This window comes from Anolis sagrei, chromosome 6 (assembly GCF_037176765.1).
Source record: "Anolis sagrei isolate rAnoSag1 chromosome 6, rAnoSag1.mat, whole genome shotgun sequence".
Taxonomy (NCBI): domain Eukaryota; kingdom Metazoa; phylum Chordata; class Lepidosauria; order Squamata; family Dactyloidae; genus Anolis; species Anolis sagrei.
Genome location: NC_090026.1, coordinates 36,263,825 through 36,291,679, shown reverse-complemented (window position 1 = coordinate 36,291,679; position 27,855 = coordinate 36,263,825). Strand labels below are relative to the sequence as shown.

General features: G+C 39.6%; 1 protein-coding gene across 1 annotated transcript; it reads left to right on the top strand.

Annotated features, from left to right (window-relative positions):
* Window positions 1-1,449: 1,449 nt before the first annotated feature.
* Window positions 1,450-27,400, top strand: COASY (Coenzyme A synthase). Its single transcript, XM_060780950.2, has 11 exons — window positions 1,450-1,527; window positions 1,641-1,712; window positions 5,282-5,967; window positions 9,587-9,801; window positions 12,401-12,532; window positions 15,112-15,301; window positions 18,156-18,220; window positions 20,157-20,241; window positions 22,650-22,747; window positions 26,648-26,794; window positions 26,901-27,400. The coding sequence occupies exons 1-11, from the start codon at window positions 1,490-1,492 to the stop codon at window positions 26,946-26,948; spliced, it is 1,776 nt and encodes a 591-aa protein (XP_060636933.2). The 5' UTR covers window positions 1,450-1,489; the 3' UTR covers window positions 26,949-27,400.
* The last annotated feature ends 455 nt before the right edge of the window (window positions 27,401-27,855 follow it).

The following is a 27,855-nucleotide window of genomic DNA, read 5'->3' as shown; positions in this document are numbered from 1 at the left end:
ATTTATATTTATATATCTCAAAGCGGTGATACACACACACACACACACACACACACACACACACATATATATTAGCATAGCACAATATCAGTATTATATATTACTATATTGTATTATACCATTATACTGTAATATTAGTAACATTCCATGTAATATAAAATAATATAAATAATATACAATATTATTTATTTTGCTTTCTGTGTTTCAATATCAAGTGGAGTTTAGCATATACCTGAATGCTTCCCTATATATATACACATATATACATATATACACATACATACTAGCTATCCCCTGCCACGCTTTGCTGTGGCCCTGCCTGGTGATCTGGAAAATAAAGTAATGAGAAAGTGTTGGTTTCTAATATACATAATTTCTGTATGCTTGTAGGTAAACAGTATTTCTTGTTTCTTTGTCAGTGTGATGTTTGGTTTGCCTACTTAGGAACATGCAACATCATTGTCCTTCTTTAGGGATCCCTTTCAAAACTATGATACTATGTGTGTGTGTGTGAATCATATATACCTATCTATATCTATGGCTGGATGGCTCTTTGTCAGGAGGGCTTTGATTATGAAGGGAGTTGGACTGGATGAACTTAAGTATTTTCTGTTAGTCATGGGGGTTCAGTGTGGGAAGTTTGCCCCGATTCTATCGTTCATGGGGTTCAGAATGCTCTTTGATTGTAGGTGAACTATGAATCCCAGTAACTACAACTCCCAAATGTCAAGGTCTATTTCCCCCAAACTCCATCTGTGTTCATATTTGGACATATTGAGTATTCGTGTCAAGTTTGGTCCAGATCCATCAGTGCTCTCTGGATGTAGGGGAACTACAACTCCAAACCTTAAGGTCAATGCCCACCAAACCCTACTAGTGTTTTCTATTGATCATGGGAGTTCTGTGTGCCAAGTTTAGTTCAATCCCATTGTTGGTGGAGCTCAGAATGCTCTTCGATTGTAGGTGAACTATAAATCCCAGCAACTACAATTCCCAGATGACAAAACCAATTTTTTTGAGTGATGGTCACTCCTTGGGTTAGTAGGTGTCTTGTGTCCAAATTTGGTATCAATTCATCCAGTAGTTTTTGAGTTATGTTAATCCCACAAACGAACATTACATTTTTATTTATATAGAAGATGTGGTTTGAGTGTTGGAGTACATCTACACTATAGAGTTAATCCAGATTGATACCCCTTGAACTGTCCTGGATCAAAGCTACAGGATCCTGGGATTTGGAGTTAGGGAAGCACCAGCACTCTTTGGCAGAGAAGGCTAAAGAGATTGTCAAACCACAACCAAGATTCCCTAGCATTGAGTCACAGCAATTCAACTGCTGTCAAATTGCATTCCTACAGAGATAGAGCATCAGGCAGTGTGGATGGAAGCCAAGAGAGGCCACGCCCCCATTTCGCCAAAGCCACGCCCACTCTCGTTGGCCACGCCCCCATCCCGCCCTTTCTTAGCTTTTCAATCTGAAATTGCTCAAATGGAACTGGATATAATAAGATTGCCTTTATTTAAAAGGTAATCTAAAAGAGCCAGGCTGATCCCACCAAAAGGACAATACAAAGCTTTTTAATTCAAATATTCAAATCTTTTAAAATATGTGATGCCTCTCTCTCCTTCCCACCCCTCAGTGAAGAAATGCTTCCGGTTCTGACGAAAGTCCTTCCGGGTCGGGCGAGGCTTCAGCTGGGGCTGCCCAGCAGGTGAGCGCCAGTTGGGGGATTTGGTCCTTCTTTCTTCCTTTCTGCTGGGAGGGCTGTGGGTTGTCAAACCTCGGGAGAGTCGTGACTCTGAGCCTGGCATCTGGAGAATTAACGCAATTTGATACCACTTGATCAGCCATGTCTGACAGCTACAGCTGGGAGTTGTAGTTGGGTGAAGCGCCTGAACTCTGTCAGAGAAGGCTAAAGATCTCGCAGGTCTACAGCTCCCGTGATTCCATAGCCTTGAGCCCTGGCGGTTCAAGTGGTGTCAAACTGCGTTAATTCTCCAGTGTAGATGCACCCCCACAGTGTGTCTCCTCCAGGTCTTCCTTTTCAGTCTCATTTCCTACATGCCTCCTTGTATTTTTAAAAGATTGGGGGCCCTCCCACACAGCCCTATATCCCAGAATATCAAGGCAGGAAATCCCACACTATCAGGAACTGTGGAACTCCCTGCTGCAGTCAGATCAACTTGAAGGCAGGGGTTTCTGTGTTCTTCCTACATGCCTCTTTGTATTTTTAAAAGATTGGGGGCCCTCCCACACAGCCCCATATCCCAGGATATCAAGGCAGGAAATCCCACACTATCAGGAACTGTGGAACTCCCTGCTGCGGTCAGATCAACTTTCTGTATTCGATGACAAGATAACCCAGTTCAAAGCAGATATTGTGGGATTTTCTGCCTCGATATTCTGGGATATAGGGCTGTGTAGAAGGGCCCTGGGAAAGAGAGAGGAGTGGGTGAAAAGGAGGCCTTTATTTATTGGCTCTCAGGTTGCATCTCCACTGGAGAATTAACACAATTCGACACCACTTGAACTGCCAGGGCTCAAGGCTATGGAATCATGGAAGCTGTAGATCTGGGTGTGTCCTTCCACACAGCCCTATATCCCAGAATATCAAGGCAGAAAATCCCACATTATTTGACTCAGATAACCAAGTTCAAAGTAGATATTGTGGAATTCTCTGCCATGATATTCTGGGATATAGGACTGTGTGCAAGCATGAGTTCATGGTGCCATATACACAGCCCTATATCCCAGAATATCAAGGCAGGAAATCCCACACTATCAGGAAGTGGGGAACTCCCTGCTGCAGTCAGATCAACTTGAAGGCAGAGGTTTCTGTGTTCGATGACAAGATAACCCAGTTCAAAGCAGATGTTGTGGGATTTTCTGCCTTGATACTCTGGGATATAGGGCTGTGTGGAAGGGCCCTGGGAAAGAGAGAGGAGTAGGTAAAAAGGAGGCCTTATACGTCTTTGTTTATTGGTTCTCAGGTTGCATCTCCACTGGAGAGTTAACACAGTTTGACACCACTTGAACTGCCAGGGCTCAAGGCTATGGAATCATGGGAGCTGTAGAGCTGGGCAGGTCCTTCCACACAGCCATATAACCCAGAATATCAAGGCAGATAATCCCACATTATCTGAGTGTGGACTCAGACAACACAGTTCAAAGTAGATATTGTGCGATTTTCTGCCTTGATATTCTGGGATATAGGGCTGTAGGGAAGGGCCCTGAGTTCATGGTGCCATATATTCCAGTTCAAAGAAGAAAATGTGAGATTTTATTCAGTTGTGTGGAAGGGGACCATATTTTCTGCTTTGAACTGGAATATATGACAGTGTGAACTGTCATATATTCTGGGATATAGGGCTGTGTGGAAGTGCCCTTCGTTCAAGGAACTGAGAATAGGAGATTGTAGAGCCTTGAGAAAAGGAGACAGGAGTAATCTATATAAATAAAAATGTAATGTTCGTTTGTGGGGTTAACATAACACAAAAACCATTGGATGAATTGCAGCCAAATTTGGCCACAAGACACTTACTAACCCAAGGAGTGACCATCACTCAAAAAATTGATTTTGCCATTTGCGAGTTGTAGTTGCTGGGATTTATAGTTCACCTACAATCAAAGAGCATTCCGAACTCCACCAGTGATGGAATTGGGCCAAACTTAGCACACAGGGCTCCCATGACCAACAGAAAAAACTGGGTTTGGTGGGCACTGGCCTTGAGTTTGGGAGTTATCGTTCACCTACATCCAGAGAGCACTGTGGACTCAAATAATGATGGATCTGGACCAAACTTGGCACAAATATTCCATATGCCCAAATATGGACACAGATGGAGTTTGGGGGAAATAGACCTTGACATTTGGGAGTTGTAGTTACTGAGATTTATAGTTCATCTACAGTCAAAGAGCTTGCTGAACCCCACCAACGACAGAATTGGGGCAAACTTCCCACACAGAACCCCCATAGTTAAGGCCATCTAGTCCAACTCCTTCCAGCAGGGCAAGAAAACGTAATCAAAGCCCTCCTGACAAAGAGCCATCCAGCCATAGATATAAATAGATAGATATGATTCACACACACACACACACACACACACACACACACACACAGATATAGTATCATAGACTTGAAAGGGACCCCTAAAGACAGACAATTATGTGTTGCATGTTCCAGAGTGTGCAAACCAGACAATCTCTACATCAACACTGACAAAGAAACAGCAAAAATACTGTTTTCCCACAAGCACAAAGAAATTACATATATTAGAAACCAACACTTCCTAATTCCTTTATTTTCCAGATTACCAGACTGTGCCACAGCAATGCGTGGCAGGGGACAGCTAGTGACTTTATAAAATAGCCTCACCCTCTAATCTTTCCTTTCAGCTGTTTTCCTGGGAGTTAATGTATTAAGAAGAAGTAGGAAGGAAATGCTCCCTGTTACTGATTTGCACATGTTAAATTGCCTATTAACTAATGTTAAATAGAGAGCTTTAAATGAACAAACAGAAGAAGAGAAGTAGGGAACTTTTAATTGGCAAAGTAACTATAGGTGCATGCATTTTATATTATGCATAAACCAGCTATTCTACAGGAAGCCCCATGCAACTCCTAATTAGATATGGAGGTGAGACAACAGGAAGTGAGGAAATCTATCCCTAGGAAGGGAAATTTACTCCTATAAGAGTTATCATGGGGAAAAGGTGTCTCTACTAAAGCTTTGTCACCAATCCTTGTTTTTACAACAACCAAAATTTCTCAAAATCCAATTGTCACACTGATAGAAAGTGGGGTGAAATCTTCTGAACAGACAGCAAAACAATTGATACAGGGGTGTTAACCCTTCCCCGTGCTATAATAATAATAATAATAATAATAATAATAATAATAATAATAATAATCTTGCTGGAATTATACTTAAAAATATACCTGTTCCAGCTTACATAGAATTCAACTTATGAACAAACTTACAGAACCTATCTTGTTTGTAACCTGGGGATTGCCTATATTCACATTTCATCTCACTAAGCCCAACAATTTAGAGCACATGTATCTTCATACCTCATGAAAGTGTCTTCTCAATGTTATTGAATGGCACAGTTGAATGGAAACGTAAGTTTGAAAAATTCTAATCCAGGTTCATGATCCGATATTTCAGTTTGTGTGTGGTAGGCAGTGGTTGCATTGTATAAAGTCTGTTTGTTGTCTCTCACTAACCTTTGTTTCTCTTCTCTTTTGCACAACTGTTTGGGTGTATTGCCTGCTGAGCAGCATGTCGGTTTTCCGTTCAGGCCTGCTGGTTCTCACATCACCACTGTCGAAACTTTCCTTGCGCCTTGTTCCCATTCTCACATCAGCTGCTCGGCTGGTACAAGACACCCTCTATATTCACCTGCAGCCAGGGCTCAGCCTGACAGGATCTACACAGCCCCGTTCCACATATGTTCCAGCTACATCTGAAGTCTACAGTCTTATCAGCAAGTTGTATGCTGATGCTGGCGTCCATCACCACCTTGATGTCCGGGTCTTGCTCACTAACATTCTCAACCAGGGAACATCTCCTCCAGTGCTTGGATCTGTACAGAATCTCTCCCAGCCACCTGAAGTGGTGCTCACTGACTTTGAAACTGGAGATGGTGGGCAGTCCAATCCAGTCAAGCAACGCTTAGAGCGCTATGCCACTAGCTGCTACAGTTGTCGACCCAATCTCATCTCTGTCCTGTTATACCCAGAGTATGAACTAGAATCTAGCGATGGTGATCTGTCCCCAGATGGTGATCTGTCCCCACAGCAGGAGACCAGTGTGAAAGACGAGCCCTTGCAGAGCTACAGTGATGTTGTCGTGGGAGGCACTTTCGATAGAATTCACAACGGTCACAAGATCCTTCTGAGTGTGAGCTGTATGCTGGCGGAAAATCGGCTACTACTTGGCGTCTCTGACAAAGATCTCCTGGAAAGTGGGTCTCTTTGAACCATGTATGCCCTTTTTCCAAGCTCCTGCAAAGCTGTTTTAAAAAATCATGAGCATTTAGGTCAAGATGGGGAAAAATCAGTCTTGCAGTAATTTTTGGACTGTAGCTCCAGTCTTTCTTTATCATTAGCTTGGTTAACTAGAGCTGATGGGAACTACAGTCCTAAAACACAAGCTACTCTTGATTCAGGAGAATTCTTAAAATACTCCAGATTCTTCATATATAATCTATGATTGGGAGCACAACTATAAAATCCTGGGGCAGGAGTTATAGTAACAGCAAGGGAAAGAAGGAAGATTACATGTTTTATAGCTCTTATTCTTTAAATTAAATGAAATTTAAGGCCTTGGAAAAACTTTTAGGAACAATGGCTTCAAACTACAGGAAAGGAGATGCCACCTGAACATTAGGAAGAACTTCCTAACTGTAAGGAGAGCTGTTCAGTGGTGGAACTCTCTGCCTGGAGTGTGGTGGAGGCTCCTTTTTGGAAGCTATTAGAGGCTGGATAGCCATCTGTCAGAGGTGTTTTGAATGCAGTTTCCCTGCTTCTTGGCAGGCGGTTGGACTGGATGGTCCACAAGTTCTCTTCCAACTCAATAATTCTGTGATATATCATTAGTCCCAATTAGAGTACACTCATTAAATGGGCTTGTTAAATCAACACTTAAATTCCTTTAATTCTGTGGCTCTTTTCTAGAAAGGCCTTATAATTGGGTCTAGCCTGTCGTTATTTACATACTGGCATCAAATGTTTAGAAATATGTAACATAGATAAATACTATCTTAATATCTTTATGTGTCCCAACATTTTTAGTCCTTTATACCATCAGTGTTTGATTTAGATGAATCATACTGGGATTTATATTTTATATATCAAAAATCTTTTAAATGTTGCTAATAAACAATTCCCATTTCCAATCTCCCTGTTAACATGGTCTCTAACACAATTAGAAATTTTAAAAACTTACATTAATAACTCGTATACACAATATTCCCCAGTTATAGCTAAAAGCCTCACCTTCCACATCCCCCTCTTGCATTTTTCAGGTGATATCTGTGAACAGTTCGCAAGAATCCACTATAGATGCTTAGGGTGTGTGTGTGTACATTTCCTCATTTTATATCTGTCAGCTACTGAGACTGCTTGCACCAGCAGTTTTTTTTAAACTGTCTCTCATATTCAGCAGGAATATACCACTTTCCAGGGTCCAGAACTACAGGTTTAACAACTAAAATGCCCTAGAGAGCTAAGTTTTCAGGTTTTGTTTGTGGATCCAGTCTGTCTGGTCCAACGGAATATGGCATAGGTCACTTGAAATTTAGAAAATGAATTCGCTGTGGTTTTTTAAAAAGTTTTTAGAGTCTGGTGGGATAGGAATGGAGAATCATGGTTCTAGAGTAATGCATATCCAGTACATATCTTTTGAGAAGTAAGGACCATTCAATTTAGTGTGGCTTTTTCCGAGTGTAACTTAAATATGCTTGAAGCCTCAAGTACCATCATATATACCACTGCTTGTTAAACTGTGGTTCCTGGCTCCAAAAGTGGTCCCTTTAGCTCAATGCTGGGGTTACGAAAAATTTGGTACAAGTTTTCTAATCATCACAGACTCACACAAATCTGTTAAGCAACAATGTGCAGCATTTACAGTGGGCTCTGCACAAAATGTACTTTATAAAAGGGAAGATCAGCCTTTTTAGCGAGCTATGCAAATGCTGATTTATTATCAGTAAATGTTTGATTTTTATATCTATTTTATATGCCTGGGTCACATAAAATTTGTCAGCAGAAAGGGAGTTGGGAGTGGAAAAGGTTTAAGAAGCCCTGATACATACCATACAGATATGCAGGCTTTGGGGAAAAAATAACATGTTTGCATTATCATACCTAGAACTCAGCAGATATTTCTAGGAAATAAGTCTCCTGGAACCTCTCCTCAACTCAATCTTGGTTTGGACAGGGTGCCTCTTGCACAAGAGCAGGAGAAGCATAATAAAATGCCTGGTCTTATCAGGTTCAAGATACTCTTGGAGCCATAAATCTTTGTGGTCAATTGTTTGCTTTTCCCTCCTTCAAGATGCTTGGTACAAGGGATTTTGCAGCCTGTCAAAAACCAAACAAGATGTCTGCAGCTGAATGACTTGGTCTGAGTGGTGCTGGGGCATTGAAGACCTAAAAGTGGTGGTAGAAGTGCAGTTGTCCCTCTACAATTGCAATTTTGACTTTTGCAAATTTAATTATTCACAGATTTGATAAAAAAATTATTTCTAGGAGAGACTCCAGTACTTAGAGATTCTCTAAGGTCAGCTTGTGGTCAGCTTCCTCCGGGATTTTCTAAAAAGAACTTCTCTCTAGGAATCTTTAGGATCCTAGATCCTGAATATGACCTATTCAGAGAAATAGGTCATAGAGTTGTGCTGGAAGACCTAGAGATCATTAGAAAGGTGAGCTGTAGTTTGGAGTTTTTCACTTTCATGAACCTCCAGAGAATGTGGAGAGATGACTGCATACCAAATCTTTCCAAATCCCCACTTCCAGACAATACTGCTACTTCTCTGTTTATGTAGCTTACTCTTATCTAACTGTCCATCCCTCTCTAGCACCCAGATTGTTTTGAGCATTTGTTAGAGAAGTTTGGAAAAATCCTTTTTTGGCCTACACCTCTCACAATCCCTCAGTCAGCATGGTAACCTTTGATATGCCACCTGATAAGCCAGGTAGCCGGGTCTGGTCAAGAATAAAAAGGTAAAGGTTTCCCTTGACATTAAGTTGCTTCCAACTCTGGGGGTTGGTGCTCATCTCCATTTCTAAGCCGAAGAGCTGGCGTTGTCCATAAACTCCTCCGAGGTCATGTGCCCGCAGAAGCAGCACCTATTGATCTATTCGCATTTGCTTGTTTTCGAACTGCTGTGTTGGCAGAAGCTGGCCCTAACAGCAGGAGCTCACCCCGCTCCCCAGATTTGAACTGCCAACCTTTCAGTGAGCAAGTTCAGCAGCTCAGCAGTTTTATCTACTGCGCCACCAGGGGGCCCTGAGGCTAATATAATAATGATAATAATAATAATAATTATTATTATTATTAATTTATTTGTATACTGCCCTATCTCCCAAAGGGGACTCAGGGTGGTTTCCAACATATAAGGCAAAATATTCAATTGCCAAAAAGGAAAACCATACAGACAATTTAAAATAAACATAAAAAAACATAAAATCCTACTAAATATACATAACTTTTTAAGAAGCCAGGCTTAGTTGCAGATTTTAAACCTTTTTTTTAGCTGTACCCTTTTTTCTTGGTACCATCAGTGCAAGTCTATGGCCAATTTCTCTGGGAAATTTAACAATCGCACTGGAGATCTTAGAGATTCCTAAAGAGAAGTTATTTCTAGAAACCTCTGGAAGAATGACTGGAGGAAGCTAACTACAGTCACACTGGGGTACTTAGAGATTCTCTTCTAGAAATAATTTTTTTTTTATCAAATTGGTGAATTTGTTGCACAATGCATTTTCTTGAGGTAAGGTCAGGGTGGGCCCCACCAATCCTGCATGGAGAGCTCTTCGTACATTCCAAAAAGTGACTCTTCCCTTCCTTTTGTCTTACAGATAAGCTGTTAAAGGAGCTGATCCTTCCCTTTGAACAACGTGTGACTCAGCTCAATGAATTTCTGGTAGATATCAAGCCCTCCTTGCTGTATGAAATATTCCCTCTGTTTGACTACTTTGGTCCATCCATCACAGATCCTGACCTGAAGTGCATTGTAGTCAGCAAGGAGACCCTCAAGGGTGGTCTGGCAGTCAACAAGAAGAGGGTGGAAAATGTAAGTGTGTGGCAGACCTTGTAAACAGATCCTTCATTTCATGGGGTTCATGTTGCCCTCATTCAGGAATTAATGTTTTGAATCAACATGTGAAATGTGGGGCACCTAGTGCCTTTTCCCATTGTGACTTTCTTCACTTGGAATATGACAAACATGAAGAGAACTCATTACTGTTTAACATGGAGAGTCTCCACATGGGATAGAACTTGTTTTTCAGGCATCTTTGATCAAGCAGGGAGTGTCCATGCAAACAAGAATCAGATTATTACTTTTCATGTGAGGAAGGGCAAGGCTAAGCACTGTCTCTTCATAAGTTAGATGCAAAATGATACGTAATGGTTGCTCAGGACTATAGTTTTGATATGAACTGGAGCTCTTCTGCACTGGTACACAGTTTCTCTGTGAATGTTTCTATTCCCTTTTGAAACCATTCTTGTTCGAAATATATCACCATATATTATATCAAGATCCTCTCAACAAGTGGGTTGTTGTAATAGTCAAATGGGAAAGGAGGAGCGGTATTTTGGCCTTGAGTTCTATTATAATAATGATGGTGCCTTATTATTGTTATTATTATTAAAGTGCCAATTATTCTATAGTTCCTTAACAACTAGGATATTAATTAAGTGATGGTGCCTTATTATTATTATTATTATTATTATTATTATTATTATTATTAAAGTGCCAATTATTCTATAGTTCCTTAACAACTAGGATATTAATTAAGTGATCTTTTTCATCTCTAGTTTTTTTCAACATTAATTCTGTAAATTCATCAAAAGGAGAGTACTGTAATACTCATCCCTTGTAGTAGTTGGTTTATATACACATTTTATTTATTTGTTTGTTTGTTTGTTTGTTCACGACATTTATATGCCGCCCTTCTCACCCCGAAGGGGACTCAGAGCGGCTTACAAGTAAAAAGTCAATACAATATATTATTTTATTACCAAAGCACAATATTAATATTATATATTACATTGTACTATAACATTATACTGTAATATTATTAGTAATATTACATTTAATATAAAATATATAATTATAATATATTATTCGTAGTATTATATTGTGTTACATTATAATATTATCAATATTATATGTATATACAATATGTTATATTATATTATATTATATTATATTATATTATATTATATTATATTATATTATATTATAAGCACAGTGCAGGAGACAAGATAGAACTGCCTTCCTGGCCCCTCTCTTCACTCTGATCTCAGAGAAGCAGTTGGTGCTGGGGGGCGGGGGCTCCCAACTGATGACACTGGAGACAGTTTGGAAGTTTTCTTCCAGACCATCAAATTTAGTAGCAATTAATAGGTTGGTTGCTCTTATGTTTAACTTCTGCTTATCCACACATTATGGTAATGAATTCTATAAGGTTAAGAATACATAGGTAAACAAACTCTTTCTTGTTTCATATGAAGAGCTCAGTGGAATTTATCTGAAATTCACACTCAAAATCATATAACAAATATTGCTGATGCAGAATGCAAGCCTTTATAATATTTTAAAAACAGCTTACTGTGTAGCTAGCCCACAACTAGCTAACTTTTTGTTCAAAATAACATTTTGAACAAAAGCTCAGCATATTCATACTTTGGCTGAAAAATTGGGGAGTTGTAGTATATAAATATAAATATCTGACGATGTTTAGAACATCATGTTTAATTTAACAATTTCATTTGCAGAGTGAGGGAAAGCAGTGTGTAGTTCTTGTCAGGGTTTCTTTCTCAGCCATGAAGCTTCCTGACATAAGCGTGATCAATCACTACCTCTCAACAAGTGGGTTGTTGTAATAGTCAAATGGGAAAGGAGGGGCGGTATTTTGCCTTGAGTTCTTTGAAGGGACAGTGGGAATAAACGATTATAATAATATAGCAAAAGAGGGGATTTTCACATATTTTCAAAGCCCCCCTCCCAGGTTAACAGACTGTTATCTCAGAATAATACATTTAAGATATTAGTTAACATTCTATTAAAGTGCATTACATGGGTATCCTTTTGCATAACTTCAGATTAGAAGAGCGATTTATTATTTATTTATAATAATGTAATAATAAAGCGTTTTTTCTAGACCGCCCTCTCTCCCCAAAGGGACTCAGGGTGGTTTACACACACAAAAATGGGGAGCGATCCCCAGAATGGTATGAGCTCCCGCTGTTAGCCCCAGCTTCTGCCAACCTAGCAGTTCAAAAACATGCAAATGTGAGTAGATCAATAGGTACTGCTCTGACGGGAAGGTAATGGTACTCCATGCAGTCATGCCAGCCACATGACCTTGGAGATGTCTATGCATAATGCCAGCTCTTCAGCTTAGAAAAAGAGTGAGCGCCAACCCCCAGAGTCAGACATGAGGGGAAAACTTTTACCTATATGTAATGAATAAAAGCAAAAAATATATTAAATATAATTTTGACGTTCACCAATAAAGGAAGAATGTATCATCCATACAGTTAAGCAAATTCAGTTGCCAAGAACTATATTTTTGAGGAGCAGCAGAGCAACTGAAAAAGTAACAGTGACTTGGCTTCATATCTTTATGTTTCTTCTTATTCACTAATACCAATCTCTATTACAGGGTCTGTCTGAACTGGCCCTTCACACAATCAAGTTGGCCATTGACCCTCAGCATGCCAGTTATGAGGAGGAGAAGATCAGCTCCTCCAGCATGCGGTGCAGGTTGCTTGGGACTCTACTGCGTCCACCAAGGGTGAGTTACGTTCATTCTGTTATTGTGTGTTCTATGGGGTTGTGTGTTGTAGCTTGTAAAGGGTTTGCTCCCTGACTTTTATACTTGCATGTTATCTCTTGCAATGCTCTGGAGTTCCCATATAATGCTGCCCTTAAATCCCTGGTTAGCTAACCCCCCCCCCCCCCCCTAAATTTCCCTTAGTTGACAGGAAAATGGCAGGATTCTATTATCAAAGGGCTGGAGTTGATACATTTCCTACAGGAGGCTCACAATGCAATTCTACTTATCCATTTATTTTAGTGGGTCAGAGTCTTATCTGAGGGTAACAACAACAACAACACTTTATTTATATTCTGCCCTTCTCTCTGTGGAGACTCAGAGTGGATTACAGTGTAAACAGATACCAGTAAACATTCCATGTGTTGTTACAATACGATGATACAAACAAACACAAACAAAGGCAGAGGCTTCTCCTTTCATTTCCGGCTTTGGAGGTGGTGCTCATCTCTGTCTCTGCTGGAGGTACTGTTCTCCATTTCCAAGCCGAGGAACCTGTGTTGTCACCTCCTGGTTATGTGACTAGCATGACTGCTTGGAGCTTCTTAGGCCTTTTCCCATCAAAGTGGTACCTATTTATCTACTCACATTTGCATGTTTTCAAACTGCTAGCTTGGCAGGAACTGGCCTAATAGCGGGAGCTTGCCCTGTCCCACGGATTTAAATTGCCAACCTTCAAGTCAGTAGTACAAGAGTTTAAGTCATTGTACCACTGAGAATAGCAGCCTTTATTCCAAGAAAAAAATAGGGTGAATGAATTGACACACAGGGAATGGAAGACATTTAGGTTTTTATCCAACAAGATTTATTTTTAGTAATATGGATTACTTTCTGGGGAGACTCTCCACTGCCATCATTCCAGTTTCAGTCTTTCTTTTACTCTGTCTTTTATTTTCCAACTTCCATTAATGCAAACATGAGAGGTAAGCCTATTGTGGATAGTTAGCATAGTGCTGAAGCATAGAGAGAGCATGTGTCAGCTAAGTATGCAGTGTAGTAGTTATAGAGGTAGAGCAGGACTTGGACAACCTATTTCCTAGCACACTCATCCCTAAGCCTTGAAACTTGCTGGGTGACTTTGAATATAGAATCATAAAGTTGGAAGAAACCACATGGACCACACCTCCAGGTGTTTCAGACTTCAACTCCCGGAATCTTACCAGCTGTTAGAAAGTCCAAAACACTTGGAGGCCCAAAGGTTGGGAACCACTGACTAGTCCAACCCCTTGCACTTTCGAAGCACCCCTAACAGATGGCCATCCAGCCTCTGATTTAAAAGTTTCCAAAGTGGGAGTGTCCGCTACACTCTGAGGCAGTGAGTTCAACTGTTGAACAGCTCTTACAGTCACAAAGTTATTACTTATTTTTTTCTATCTAACCCAGGGGTCCTCAAACTAAGGCCCGGGGGCCGGATGCAGCCCTCCAAGGTCATTTACCCGGCCCTCATTCAGGGTCAACCTAAATTTGAAATGACTTGAAAGCACACAACAACAACAATCCTATCTCATTAGTGAAAAGCAGGCCCACACTTCCCATTGAAATACTAATAAGTTCATATTTGTTAAAATTGTTCTTCATTTTAATTATTGTATTGTTTTAAGAGTTTTTTGCACTACAAATAAGATATGTGCAGTGTGCATAGGAATTCATTCATGGTTTTTTTTTTTCAAATTATAATCCGGCCCTCCAACAGTTTGCAGGACTGTGACCTGGCCCTCTGTTTAAAAAGTTTGAGGACCCCTGATCTCACCCATCTCACAAGCTTGATGAGAAAACAACATTGGAAGGAAAGGAGCCATGTACACTGCGTTAATCTCATTAGAAGAAAATTGGAATAAAAATATAACAAATATTAAATGTCAAAGGATGCCCCAGAAGAAATATAACAAATGTATTGTCGAAGACTTTCATGGCTGGAATCACTGGATTGTTGTGAGTTTTCCTGGCTGTATGGTCATGTTCCAGAAGCATTCTCTTCTGATGTTTTGTCCACATCTATGGCAGGCATTCTCAGAGGTCGAGGGATCTGTTGGAAACTAGAGAAGTGGGGTTTATATATCTGTGGAATGTCTAGGGTGGGAGAAAGAACTCTTGTCTGCTTGAATGTTGAAAATGGCCCCCTTGATTAGCATGTAATGGCCTTGCAGCTTCAAAGCCTGGCTGGTTCCTGGGGGAATTCTTTGTTTGGAGGTGTTAGCTGACCCTGAATGATTGTTGCCAGGAATCCTGTTTTTTTAGTGTTGCTCTTTATTTACTGTCTTGATTTTAGAGTCTTTTAAAAACTGCTAGTCAGATTTTGTTCATTTTTAAGGTTTCCTCCTTTCTGTTGAAATTACTCACATGCTTGTGGATTTCAATGGTTTCTCTGTGTAATAGACGATTGGAAACACATAGCTAAGTAACCACAGAAAGAAGTTTTCATGACCTTTAAACATTAGGATTGAATTTACAGAAGAATGGTTGTTATATCATAAATGTGCACAATGGAGTCTCTTCCCTCAAACCATTCTCTCTTCTCCCTCTTCCATTCCTGGTCACAGAAAGGACTATTTCCTCCACCCCATCTTTACGTTATCGGCCTCACAGGTGGATCCGGTAGTGGCAAGAGCTCAATTGCACAGCATCTGGTTCGTCTTGGTGCCTTCCATGTGGATATGGACCATCTAGGACATGATATCTATATGCCAGGAGGCCCTGTATATGAGCAAGTGGTGGAAGCCTTTGGAACAGGTATTGCTAAGTTCTAGGGCAGCAGTATTTAAAGTCAGTGTGCCTTTAAAAAAAAGTTATATGGTAGGCATATCAAGAACTCCACCTAAACCAGTGTTTCTCAACCTTCCTAATGTTGTGACCCCTTTATAGAGTTCCTCATGTTGTGGTGACCCCCAACCATAACATTATTTCTGTTGCTACTTCATAACTGTCATTTTGCTACTGTTATGAATCGTAATGTTAATATCTGATATGCAGGATGTATTTTCAAATTCCAAATACCCGATATGCCCAAATTTGAATACTGGTGGGGTTGGGAGAGATTGATTTTGTCATTTGGGAATGTTGGAGTTGCTGGGATTTATAGTTCACCAAAAATCAAAGAGCCTTCTGAACTCGACCAATGATGAAATTGAATCAAACTTGGCACACAGAATTCCCACGACCAAGAGAAAATACTGGGAGGGTCTGGTGAACATTGACCTTGTGTTTTTAGAGTTGTAGTTCACCTTCACCCAGAGAACACTGTGGACTCAAACAATGGCGGATCTGGACCAAACTTGGCACAAATACTCAATATGCCCAAATGTGAATACTGGTGGAGTTTAGGGGAAATAGACGTTGACATTTGGGAGTTGTAGTTGTTGGGATTTATAGTTCACCCACAATGAAATAGCATTCTGAACCCCACCAATGATAGAATTGGATCAAACTTCCCACACAGAACCCCCATGACCAACAGAAAATATTATGTTTTCTGATGGTCATTGGTGACCCCTCTAGCACCCCCTCCCGACCCCCACAGTGGTCCCGACCCCCAGGTTGAGAAACACTGACCTAAACAATCTCTTTACTCCCAATCCTCAGTCAGTCAGCTTTATTCTCTATAAAACAGGCTGGGAAAAACCAAGGAATTCTTGTCTCTTTCCCCCCCCCCCCCCCCCAATTACTCAGTTGCCTTTTTACCTTCCAAAATCTACATGATTTATCAACATTTTACCAGGAGCAGCCATAACATCACTGGAGCTCACTCAGTCATTGAAGAAGTGAAGATAATACTTGACAGGAAGCAAAAAAAAGCTAATAGTGAAATATGACTTTGAATCTCTTTTTAAGAGAGAAGCAGCAGGGTATAAATAATAATAATAATAATAATAATAATAATAATAATAAAAATTCCTTAATATATGTAAAATGTTAATTACTACATAAGACCCAGAGAAAATAACACTGATTTTCAGTACCATTTTAGAACTAAAGTGTCAGTTGGAGACAGTATTTTTCTTCTGCTTTCATGAGTGAAGCTGCTTGTTTTCTACTGTTCTTTCCCCCAGAAAAAGCAACTTGTCATATAAGTAGCCTTTTAGAAACTTATCTTCTTTTGTGCATCAGACAGAAATGATCACTTCATGGAATACCTTCAGCTTCAACAAAATGGCAATGGATAGAAGTTAATTGTGTTGAAGGATTTCAAGGCCGGAATCACTGGGTTGCTGTGAGTTTTCCAGGCTGTAAGACCATGTTCCAGAAGCATTCTCTCCTGATGTTTCGCCCACATCTATGGCAGGCAACCTCAGAGGTTGTGATTTCTGTTGGAAACTAGGCAAGTGAGGTTTACATATCTGTGGAATGTCGGATGGGAGAAAGAACTCTTGTCTGTTGGAGGCAAGTGTGAATTAATAATTTTTAAGTAATTTTTTATTGATTAGCCCTTAGGCCATATCACAATAACAAACAAAACAACAAGGCCTGACAAGACCCGATCACACTCCATGTAGTAAGTTAAAATAAGACACATAACAATACAGTAAATAAATATGATAAGACAAGACATGATAAAACTGATAAAACTGAGTATATACATCATATTTCCATGGAAGCAGTAAACAAGCTTGCTCCCTCCTCCCTGTGGCTTCCCATGTATAAATATGTGAGAGGAAGCCACAGGGAGGAGGGAGAAAGCTTGTTTACTGCTTCCATGGAGATTAGGACAAGGAACAATGGCTTCAAACTACAAGAAAGGAGATTCCATCTGAACATGAGGAAGAACTTCCTGACTGTGAGAGCCGTTCAGCAGTGGAACTCTCTGCCCCGGAGTGTGGTGGAGGCTCCTTCTTTGGAAGCTTTTAAACAGAGGCTGGATGGCCATCTGTCAGGGGTGATTTGAATGCATTATTCCTGCTTCTTGGCAGGGGGTTGGACTGGATGGCCCATGAGGTCTCTTCCAACTCTTTGATTCTATGATTCTATGATTCCTTATCACCCCTACAATTTACCCCGATCAGCCCTATATATGTGGTTCTCAAGTGTGAATGTTGCAAATGGCCACCTTGATTAGTGCTGAATAGACTTGCAGCTTCAAAGCCTGGCTGCTTCCTGCCTGGGGGAATCCTTTGTTGGGAGATGTTAGCTGGCCCTGATTGTTTCATATCTGGAATTCTTCTGTTTTCTGGATGTTGTTTTTTATTTACTGTCCTGATTTTAGAGGGTTTTTTTAAAATACTGGTAGCCAGGATGGGAGAAAGAACAGACAAGAGTTCTTTTTCCCATCCGACATTCCACAGATATGTAAACCTCACTTGCTTAGTTTCCAACAGACCTCACAACCTTTGAGGAAGCCTGCCATAGATGTGGGTGAAACATCAGGAGAGAATGCTTCTGGAATATGGCCATGCAGCCCAGAAAACTCACAGCAACCCAGAAGTTAATTGGCTGCGAAATAGGACTGAGCAGCCTTATCTGAACTCTTAAGGGGACATGGCCTTTGAAGGCTCTCCTGCCTTCGGAGGAGGGGGGGGGGATTATGTAATTTCTTACTTTCTTTCTTTTTGTTTACACTCACTGATGACGTACATTTCATTCTTCTTTGCAGATATTTTGAAAGAAGATGGAACCATCAACAGACAAGCCTTGGGGGCCAAAGTATTTGGAGACAAGGTAAAAACAACCTGAATTTGAGGTCAATAGTTAACTTTGGACTTTGAACTTAACATCGTCCAAATGGCCCTGGTTGTCTTTTGTTCACCTTTGTGCCACTGACGCATCTTTTCCGCACAAAATTGACAGCCCTTTCACCTTCTTTCTCTGGATGTTTTCCTCTGTGTATGTATGTGGGTGAAAGGTACTGATAGGGAGCAGTGTGAATAAGAACCATTTCTGTACAGTAAGTAGTACAGCGTGGCCTTTTCCGCTGGAAGCACTGGAAGAAGGTCAGGCTGGGATGCTTCTCTTTCATTAAAGCATAGTCCAATCCTATGAGGCTTTAGCCTTTCATTCTGCACACAGGTAAATGTTCAAATTCTCATTTGCAGCTTGCCTTTTCAAATTATAAAGTTATTTTAACTTGATTGCAGCTAAACACACACAGTGAAAAAGGTTGGTAAATTATTGTCCCTCCAGATTTATTGAAGTACAGTTCTCACAGACCTTGGCTTGTGTGTCATGCGAGTTGTATGCTAAATATATAGAAGGACAAATGTAAGATCATTTAGAATTGATGCAAAGAAATTATACAAATAGCCTGAAAATTCAGGAAAATCAGATCTATATGGGATTAATAGAATCATAGAATTGGGAAAGACCACAAAGGCCATCTAATAATAATAATAATAATAATAATAATAATAATAATAATAATAATAATAATAATAGCAGCAGCAACAACAACAAGCCATTCAAACCAATGCCATCAAAGCCAGAATTGAAAAGTTGACAACAGATCCCAAATGTAGACTCTGCAATGAAGCAGATGAAACAATAGATCACATCCTAAGCTGCTGCAAGAAGATTGCACAGACAGACTACAAGCATAGGCATAACACCGTTGCTCAGAGATTCATTGGAACTTGTGCCACAAATACCATCTGCCTGTGACAACTAACTGGTGGGATCACAAGCCGGAAAAGGTTACGTAGAATGAACACGCCAAACTCCTCTGGGACTTCTAGATTCAGACAGACAGAGTTTTGGAGCACAATACTCCTGACCTCATGATCATGTTAAAAAAGAAAGTATGAATTGTCGATGTTGCAATCCCAGGTAACAGCAGGATTGCAGAGAAACAACTGGAATAGCTGACACGATATGAGGATTTAAAAATCGAACTGCAAAGACTCTGGCACAAACCAATAAAGGTGGTCCCAGTGGTGATCAGCACACTGGGTGCAGTGCCTGCACTTAAACACAATCGGCGCTGACAAAATTACCATCTACCAGCTGCAAATGGCTGTTCATGTGGTTTAACTGTGTTATAGTTGGATAGGGTATGTTTTTATTATTATGTTCATATATGGCATTGAATTTTGCCAGTATCTGCAAGCTGCCTGGAGTCCCCTGCGGGGTGAGAAAGATGGGGTATAAATGAAGTAAATAAATAAAAACATACATACATACATACATACATACATACATACATAATTAAAGCATTCCCAACAGATGGCAGAGGCCATCCAGCCTCTGTTTAAAAACTTCCAGAGAAGAAGACTCCACCACTGTTGGACAACTCTTAAGATCAGGAAGGTCTTCCATAAGATAATACGATCATGAAGGTCTTCCATCCCTTTTCATGTAATTCTAGTATCTGAAGCAATAGATATAGACTCTGTATGCTGTTCATACCAGGTATTTCCTAAATGGACAATATTTCACTTTGCTCTTGCACAAGTCCCTTTAATTTCATTAAGATTGTATCTTTGTGAATGGTGTCCCAGGCTAAGTTGCATTCCAAAACCATTACTTGGGTATGCCCTTCTCTTGTGCATTGCATTAGAACTACCCTGACACCATAACCCCACAACCTAGCACTACATCATGGAGTTCTCCGTTGTTACTTTGAACATTCTTATTTCCAGACACTTTTCTTTTCTTCTGACAGGAACAGCTGAGGATGCTCAACAATATCATGTGGCCAGTGATGGCTCAAATGGCAAAAGAAAAAATTGAGGAGGCTGCAGCACAGGGTAAGAATAGAGTTGGGATCTAAGAACTAAGGTCCCTTCCAGACAGGCCAAAAATCCAAGAGGAATTGTGAGATCAGCAGGGGTGGGCATTGGCACTGCTAGCCTCCCCTTCCTGCCCTCCATTTTCCCGTGAAATTTCCAGAGAAGACTCTGACAAGGCCTGAAGCCTTTATCTTTCCCCACCCCATCCCTTTGAAGAACCAGAAGAGGGTTTTGGGTAGGGGAGAGGGCTTTCTCCTCCAAGGCCCTCTGTTAGTACTTCCAAGTAAGGGGAAGAGAGGCAAAGGTTGCAGGTCTGCATGGAAGACTTCCTCCAATAAGTCGAGAGGGAAATGGGGGGCAGGAGGGAATCCAGATAGGAGGGAGAGAAGGAAAACACTATCTTTTCCATGTCTGCATGTTTACACAGCCATGGAAAGGTGCATGTTTCTCAGGAGGAATCAGGTTTAAAGGGCAGCTTTTAAACACATGTTTTCCAGCCTTTAACCCGATTCCTCCTGATTCCTCCTGTATTTTGGCTAAAAGACATTCAGCCCCCCCCCCCCCCCCCAGTTAACCTGATTTAACCTGGGTAGAAGGGCACTGAGAGTGGGGCAAACAGGAACATGAAGTAGTTTTGAAACATAAACATCAACAGTTAATCTACAAAACCCAGTTTAAAGACAGCTTTCCAACACAAAGTCCAGCCACAAATGTGAATTCCCTTGTTATAGAGACATGGATCTGTTTTTGGAGGTCTCTCTTGGTCTCTGTACCCTTTCAAATCCAAACTGCAGTTTTCAGATTTGATTGGCTTCATTTTGATTTGGGCAGCTTTCAAATTAGCAAGGTTTGGTATATTTGCCAGAATTAGGACATCTCTGATTCCCATTGGTTCTGGCTTACTGTGAATATTGAGCTTCTGTTTGTGGACAGAGGTGGACAAGCTAAAAGTAGAGGGTTTATATTGATATTTAAATCTTGCAGTAAGTACCATATATACTCGAGTATAAGCGGTGTTTTTCAGCCATTTTTAAGGCTGAAAAAGCTCCCCTTAGTTCGTACTCAAGTCAAAGCTATTTATTATTTCACTGGGTTTTTATTATTTTTATTACATTTATTATTTCACTCTATTATTATTATATTTATTATTTTGCTCTATTTATTATTATTATTATTACATTTACATTACTTTATTATTACTACATTTATTATTTTACTATATTTATTATTGTTATTATTACATTTATTATTTTTTATTAATAACTATTTTTATTGAAAATAATTTGTCTCCAGAAGATAGGAGACTAAGGAAATTAATTAAATAAAATCACAGTAAGTTTACAGCAAAAGTGTGAGAACAATATGTAAAAGAAAAGTAGGAGAAGGAAAAGAATGAAGATCGAAATAAAGAAGGAAGAAGAAAACAATAATAATAATAATAGTATAGTCCCAAAAGTGTAAAAGTTCTAGATTACTTCCAGGTTGCTTCAGATTGTGTTAACAACTCTTCATTTGTTGTGTATTCCATCGAATTGCCGTATTATTACATTTATTATTTTACTCTATTGTTACATCTATTATTTTCCTCTATTATTATTATTATTATTATTATTATTATTACATCTATTATTTTCCTCTATTATTACTGTTGGTATTAACATTTCCATTATTTTCCTCTATTGTTGTTGTTGTTGTTATTATTATTATTATTATTATTATTATTATTACATTTATTATTTTCCTCTATTATTACTGTTGGTATTAACATTTCCATTATTTTCCTCTTATTATTATTATTATTATATTTATTATTTTTTTCTCTTTATTAGTATCGGAAGGATACATAAGCACAATTGTATTGAAGAAGGTTAGAATAATGGTTTAATCATAGTCGGACAGTCTTAATCTTAAATTCCAGTGTTATGTAAATATTCAAAAATATTTAAACTACTGATACCTCAATTGAAGTAAATGTATTAGTATCTATTTTTATTTTGAAATTTACCAGTAGCTGCTGCATTTCCCACTCTCAACTTATACTCGAGTCAATAGGTTTTCCCAGTTTTTTGTAGTAAAACCAGATGCCTCAGCTTATATTTGGGTCAGCTTATACTAGAGTATATACGGTATATTGTGATGTCCACTAAGTCAGTAGTTGTTCCTAACAATCTTGGTTTGTTTGGAAGCAACAAACTAGGATCGCAGATCTCATGTAGTGCTAACCTAGTCATTACTGGGCTTTGTAGCCTATTTTGTGAGCAAGAGAAGCAAGCTAGAAGCAAGTAGGCTGAGTTAATCAGCACACTGAGCCTGAATATATTGGGGATCCTGATTTATTCTGAGCTATGCAAATATGGTCAAAGTGTTTTTGTGCTCTTCCTATCCACCCTAAACATTTCTCAACTTTGCCAATGCCTGAACTGCAGGAAAATCCGTGTGCATCTTGGATGGAGCCGTGTTGCTGGAGGCAGGCTGGACAGACCTAGTTAATGAGGTCTGGACAGTTATCATCCCTGAGGATGAGGTAGGCATTGCGTTGTTCGTGCATAATTTCTGAAACGAAATGTGTGGATAACAATGTACATCTTGTTTTTCTTTAACTCTGAAGGGTCGTTTGGCTATGACAGGATAAAACACAACCCATCAAAGCAAAATACAAAAGCAGTAGCACCAATAATAATAATAATAATAATAATAATAATAATAATAATAATAATAATCTTTATTTATACCCCACTACCATCTCTCCAAGGGACTCGGTGTGGCTTACATGAGGCCGAGCTCATAATACAACAATACAAGCAATAACAACAACAATACAAGCAATTAAAATCAAACAAAACAATAAGACAATAACATAAGCATTAACAGTAGGACAACACACTTTAAAAACTATGGGTAAATATAATTTACCTAACATTATTCTATAACAGTATCACATAACAATGTCCCATTTCTATCCTTTGTAGTCTAGATTCAGGCAAGTTTTGAGGAATTAACCTTGGTTGCATTAATAGATGACATCTACTGTGTATTAGACAAATTGTGCCAACAGTTCAATTCTACTAGACTTCTTTGTTGACATCTGATGCTATTGACCATGGCATCCTTTTAGGGCATTTCACAGAATCACAGTGTTGGAAGAGACCACAATGGCCCACCCTCTACCATGCAGGGAAATGCAGTCAAAGCACCCCCAATAGATGGCCATGCAACTCCTGCTTCAAAATCTCTATAAAAGGAGAATCCGCCACCCTGCGAGGCAGTATTTTCCACTGCCAAACAGCTCTTTCCATCACAAAATTCTTCCTAATGTTCGTATGGAATCTTCTTTCCTGCCATTTAAACCTGTTGCGCCATACAATATCCTAATCTGCAGAGCAGCAGAAAACAAGCTTGCTGCCATCTTCCCAGTGTGACATCTTTAAAATATTTAAACATGGCTATAATGTCCCCTCTCAACCTTTTTTTCTCCAAGCTAAACATACCCAGCTTTCTTAGCCATTCCTCATCGGGCTTGGTTTCCGAACACTTGATAATTTTGGTTTCCCTTCTTTGAACACGTTCCAATTTGTCAATATCCTTCTTCAATTGTAGTACCTGGAACTGGGCACAGTGTTCTAGGTGAGATCTGACTAAAGCAGGATAGAACGGGATTAGGTCTTCCCTCAATCTAGACACTAAACTCCTTTTGCTACAGCCTAGAATCACATTGGGCTTTTTAGCTGTCACAATCACACTGTTGACTCAGTTTGCCAGAATGTCACATTACAGCAGTGTAATGCAGTAAGTTCAACCCTGTTTGTGAACACAGAAGTGGCTGCTGGCAGCCTTGTGATAGCTAACCTGTAGATTCCCCAAACTGCTACTTTTTTTCTATGATTTCGGCATATATATGGCGCCATTAAGAGAGGTGGAATTTTGTTGGGGGGTAGTGGTGATATGGCATCACAATGATTTTTTAAAGTAATAATCTTTGAGATTTTCATTGAAAAGCAATACAAAACGAAAATAATAATATTGTGTGAATTGGATAAAATAACAAAGTGAGAAGAAAAAGAAATAGAGAACCAGAACTTTGTGTAGAACATACAAAAGATTCAAAGACAAAGACAAAAAAAGTGAAAAAATTAAAATAGATATTTTGACTTCCTGGTATCTTCTAGGGGTCTTCTTACTTTTTCTTTTCTTCTCTCTTTCTTCCTCCTCTCCTTCTCCTTATTTTCTATTTTTTTCCCCCTTCTTCCTTCTTTTCTATCTTTCTCTTTATTTTCTCCAATTATTAGATCAAAATTATCTTTTTTTTGTTTCAAGTATTCAGTAACTTTTTTCCAATCAGTTTCTTCCATTTTTATTCCTTTTTTGCTCTGTCACATGTCCGCCACATGTGAAAATATGAACCTTCTTTTACTTTACATTTCCAACAGTTTGTGCTCGTGTTGTTGTAAGTTTTTCCCAGCTTTTTCGGGGTCATATACCATCTATATGATATTTTCACCCAGTTCTCTTTCAGGTCTGTTGCGTATGTGAATTTTATCTTTTTCTTCCAAATTTCCTCCCATTCTTCTTTTCTGATGTTTCTTCCTATATTTTCATTCCACCTTTTCATATAATTTTTTCCTGCTTTGAATTCGTTGACCATTCAAATAATTTTTTATATATCTTTGTTATCAGTTTTCCTTCTGATTTAATTATTGTATCCCAAAAAAATTTCTTGCGCAAATCCTAATTCTTTATCTTTCTTATCTCTTTCTTTCATTTGCCAATATTGAAACCATGATTATTTTATCTATTGTGTTTAATTCATGTTGTGTTTTTAATATTAAATCTCCTTCTTCCAATGTTGATATCCAACTGATGCCTAGGTGGCTGTGAAGCTGTTGAATGTGTTCTTGTGTGTAGTGGTGTATTGGATGTATATTAACAAGTGCAGCTTCAGTCCACATAAGATGGAGGTATTCTGGGTAGTAGAAAAGCAATTTTAGGATTGGGTTTATAGTTTATTGGTCCCTCTGGTGGCACAGTGGGTTAAACCACTGAGCTGCTGAATTTGCTGACCAAAAGGTTGGCAGTTCAAATCCGGGGAGCGGGGTGAGCTCTTGCTGTTAGCCCCAACTTCTGTCAACCTAGCAGTTCGAAAACATGCAATGAAGCAAGAATATTACTTATTAGGAATAACAGATTTGGATTTAATATTAGACTCTAATGAAGACATTTTATTCACATATTTGACGACAGCTGCCAGGATTATATACGCGAAACACTGGAAAAAGAAGGAAATACCAAATATAGAAGAATGGATAAATAAAATAAGGGAGATTAGAGACATGGACAAATTTAGTTTTTTATTAAAAACTTGGGAAACACGGTGAGACAGACAAACTGGACACAGAAGAATATGAAAAAATGAAAAAATTAAAAGTAGCATTTAAAGCTGCTTCTTTTCCAAATGGATATTTTAGAAGAATGGATTTAATAATAGACTAAACTCAAAAGCTTGGCTTTAGTGCCTCCAACATTGAAGAGGGGTTTTTTTATTGAACAAGTTTTTAAAGTGCAAAGGATTAGATGGAAGTCACCCGTGGTTTTTTTCTTTCTTTCTTTTTCATTTTTTCCCCTCCTTTTTAAATCTTATTTTTCTTTTCTTGCTTTTTATACACAGTATCGTTCCCCCACTTTAAATGTATAACCAAGCTACCCCCCCCACTTTTTCCCCCTTTCCTTGTTTACCCTAAATAAAAAAAATATATTAAAAAAACATGCAAAAGTGAGTAGATCAATAGGTACCGCTTCGGCAGGAAGGTAATGGCGCTCCACGCCAGCTACATAACCTAGGAGGTGTCTATGGACAACTCTGGCTCTTCAGCTTAGAAATGGAGATGAGCACCCACCCCCTGAGTCGGACACGACTCCACCTAGGGCCTAAGATCATCTGAGGAAACCCTGCTCATTGTTCCCCCACTGTCGCAATCACATCTGGCAGGGACAAGGGACAGGGCCTTTTCTGTGGTGGCCCCTTGGCTATGGAACTCCCTCCCGAGTGAAATTAGATCTGCTGCATCCCTCTTGACCTTCTGGAAACAAGTAAAATCCTGGTTATGGGATCAGGCTTTTGTAAATTAGGCTGACTGGCTGACGTGACGACTTATATAGAACTGACTGACTGCCCCTTGGATGTTGATTCAAACCGGGAACCGTTGACTGCTTGATTGTTTTATACTGTTTTATATTGTTTTGTACTGTTATTATTATATTGCTGTTAAATTATATATTTATGTTTTTCTGATGTGGGCGCCATGGGGTGCTGATTTGTTAGCCGTCCTTAGTCCCTCTTCGGAGGTTGAGATAAGATGGGTTATAAAAGCCCGAAATAAATAATATATAAATTTTCCATCTCTCTCTCCTGCCTCTCCCTACTCCCCAGGCCATAAAACGCATTGTTGCCAGAGATGGCATAAGTGAAGAAGCTGCCCGCTTGCGGCTCCAAAGCCAAATGCCCAACAGCCAGAGAGTGAAACAGTCGCATGTTGTCCTTTGCACAATGTGGGAGCCAGAGGTTACCTGTGAGCTGGTAAGAGGGTGAGGTGGGGAGCGATCATCCTTCCGCTCACTTCAATGAGCCAGTCTCTTGAGCCCCGTCGCTGGTGACCTTAATGAATAATATCATTCCTTTACAGACAGAAAAGGCTTGGGCCCTGCTCCAGAAACGTCTCAAAGCCAAGTAGAGCCTTGTATCAAGATGGAAATCACCTCTTCATCCTGCTCGTTCAGTGCTGCCAGACTGGAAGAATGTACCCTGGGTGATCAAGGGACCACAGACAGGGATGGAGATGTGGAGCCAAGAGATCAAAATGCTTGGTGATGGTGGTGGGAGGGAGAGAACAAACATGAATTCCCTCTGCTTTTTCCCTGTTACAAAAAGCTGAGGGAGGCGCATGAACAAAGTGGAAACGGGCGCTGGCCAAGCAGGAAGGAGCAGCAGACCCACACCTGAAGCCAGCAATGGTTGCATGATTCGGATGGAGACCAACATTTCAGCATTGCTGCTTACAATAGAGGACACTCAAAGGATAGAGGGTTGGGAAGCCTCTCACTAGCTTTTATTTCCCCCATTCTATACTGTGTGCCCTTTGCTATGTTAAGCTACACATAAAGACAAAATCTCTTGATGGCTCCATCTCTTTGTGATCGTCTTCATTCTGTGTATTTCATTGGGAATCTACCTAGGGATGGGCAAGTAGCCCTTTCTCTTCAGGGCCACCTTGATTTGTCCCAATTCTATCTGATAGGTTTTGGTGTAAAGGATTTACAAAGTTGGCATGATGATACTTGTGAAGTGTGTTTCCAAAAGGTTCCAAATGCAAAAATAAATAAATAAATAAATAAATAAAAATGAAAAAATAGTTATAGGTGGATAATGTTGATCTGTTGTGTACAGATCAACATTATCAAAATTATCACTTTGGTACAAGACTTGGAAAATTGCATTTCATAGCAAAAGGATGCATATCCTCAGCACTTTATTTTGATTCCTGTGAAATATTTTCAAATGGATTTGGTATCGGGTTGTTGTTAAGTTTTTCGGGCTGTATGGCCATATTCCGGAAGCGTTCTCTCCTGATGTTTTGCCTG